Genomic DNA, 1920 nt, shown 5'->3' on the forward strand with positions numbered 1-1920 from the left:
CTTACCGGTCAAAAAAATAAAATAAAATAAAATAAAAAACAAATGAGAACCCATTTATCTCTTAATCTTAAAATAAAATAAAATAAACAAATGAGAATCTATTTATCTCTTAATCCTTTTTAACAATAGTGAAGTTACCTTTTTTCATTTCTTTCAGTTTCAGCATTGCTTTTTTACCTTGGTAACACTTTCTTGATAAAACAGTCTACTTAGAAATTTCAGAGAGTAAGTCCTAGGACAAGCTGGCAAAATACAGATTTCCTATTGGATAGTTTATATTTAATTTCTGCAATGTAGCTTCTACAAAACGTTCGTTGGTTCGTCCAAATTCCATACTTAGTTTTACTCCATTGTTTTCATCAAAAGTGACTGAAAACAGTTAACTAATAGTATATACCCCTCCAAATATTTCTAGCATCTCTTGAGAGAAAATAAAATATTGTACCTGCTTTCCAAAAGCTTATTTTCTAAACACTCATAATTGTGCTTACAAGTATACTTACTAAAGTATCATTTAAATCATACATGTAGCAATAGCATGATGCATGGAGGAAAGTTTTAGAAATAACATGTATGTGTATCTATATATGCATATAGATATTTTAGGTTTTCTAAAGGAAATTTCTATTTTCATAATTAAATATGTATAACTGGTGCACATGCAACAAATGTATAGTTCAATGAATTTTTAAAATGTATAGATATACATGCTATGCTAGAAAATATATTTGGTTATAAATTTGGAAGAAGTTACAGCATCAGAAAGCAACTTTAGAAAAAATTACTGGGTTGGAATATAAAATAATACAAGAAATGTCTGTCCAGTAAGGGTATAGCCCAGCAAGAAAGTAGAAATTGAAAGCCTAGGTAGATCAAGAAAGGGAGATGAAGATCTAGCCCTTGGTATTTACATTGTATTTTCTTGAAAGAGTTTTCCCTGAGTCCACAAGTTTTTCTCTTTTATATACAGGAAATATAAATAGTTCCATTTTTGACCAGTAGTAAATTCAGCCTCATGTTACCAAAACTGTTACTTTATTATTATTGTGATTATTACGATTTTTTAAAATTTGGCAGATATGGGAACTTAAAAGAAAAGAAAGCAATATTTTTGGAAGACATTGCTACCTATGGAGACGCATTTCTTCTTCTGCCAGCATTTTCATACAGGGCCAACACAGGCTCGTCTTTTAAAGTGTACTACACGCTCAAAGAGTCTAAAGCAAGACAAAAGGTTCTGTTTTTCCATCCCAAGTACCTGAAACATCTTGACCTTTTCTGGAGAACTAAAGGTGTGACCGCATACCGCTTGTCCACCGGCTTGATGATCGCAAGCATTGCTTTGGAACTATGTGAAAACGTGAAGTTGTATGGATTTTGGCCCTTCTCTAAAACTGTAGAAGACACACCTATCAATCATCACTACTACGACAACAAGTTACCTAAACGCGGTTTCCATCAGATGCCCAAAGAATATAGCCAAATGCTCCAACTTCATATGAAAGGAATCCTCCAACTACAATTTAGCAAGTGTGAAATAGCCTAAATAAAGTGTCTTAAAATGGGAATAATTTCAATATAATGCAGTAGGTGAGTAACAATGTCTAAACACTGAAGGAGGTGGTTATAGGAATTAGAGAGTATTATAGGAAAAGTCTTGAGATTTCATTTGACCAAAGCTCTCCCACTAACTTTGCAACTTTGACAAGTCATTCAATTGTTCAGTCTTCTGATTCTTCCCCTAAAAATGAAGACCACGATATCATACAGGTAAATGTAATAATGTATAGAAACTCAGCATAGCATTTGATGTGAGGTAGGGACTCAACGAATACTTCCTTGTTAATATTTTTAACAGCCATTTCCATCTTCACCAGTCTGATAGTAAAAGTCATGCTGTCTTGGAAACCCTTTCTGAGG

At 32.9% G+C, this 1920-nt stretch overlaps 1 protein-coding gene across 1 annotated transcript in view; it reads left to right on the forward strand.

Annotated features, from left to right (window-relative positions):
* Positions 1–1698, forward strand: part of ST8SIA6 (ST8 alpha-N-acetyl-neuraminide alpha-2,8-sialyltransferase 6) — a 65846-nt gene extending 64148 nt beyond the window's left edge. Inside the window, exon 6 of the mRNA XM_008591629.1 lies at positions 1078–1698. Coding sequence (XP_008589851.1) covers positions 1078–1546 — 469 coding nt within the window. The 3' untranslated portion in view covers positions 1547–1698. The remainder of the gene's footprint in view (positions 1–1077) is intronic.
* Positions 1699–1920: the final 222 nt, after the last annotated feature.

Source organism: Galeopterus variegatus, unplaced genomic scaffold (genome assembly GCF_000696425.1).
Source record: "Galeopterus variegatus unplaced genomic scaffold, G_variegatus-3.0.2 Scaffold7091, whole genome shotgun sequence".
In the NCBI taxonomy this organism is placed as follows: Eukaryota; Metazoa; Chordata; class Mammalia; order Dermoptera; family Cynocephalidae; genus Galeopterus; species Galeopterus variegatus.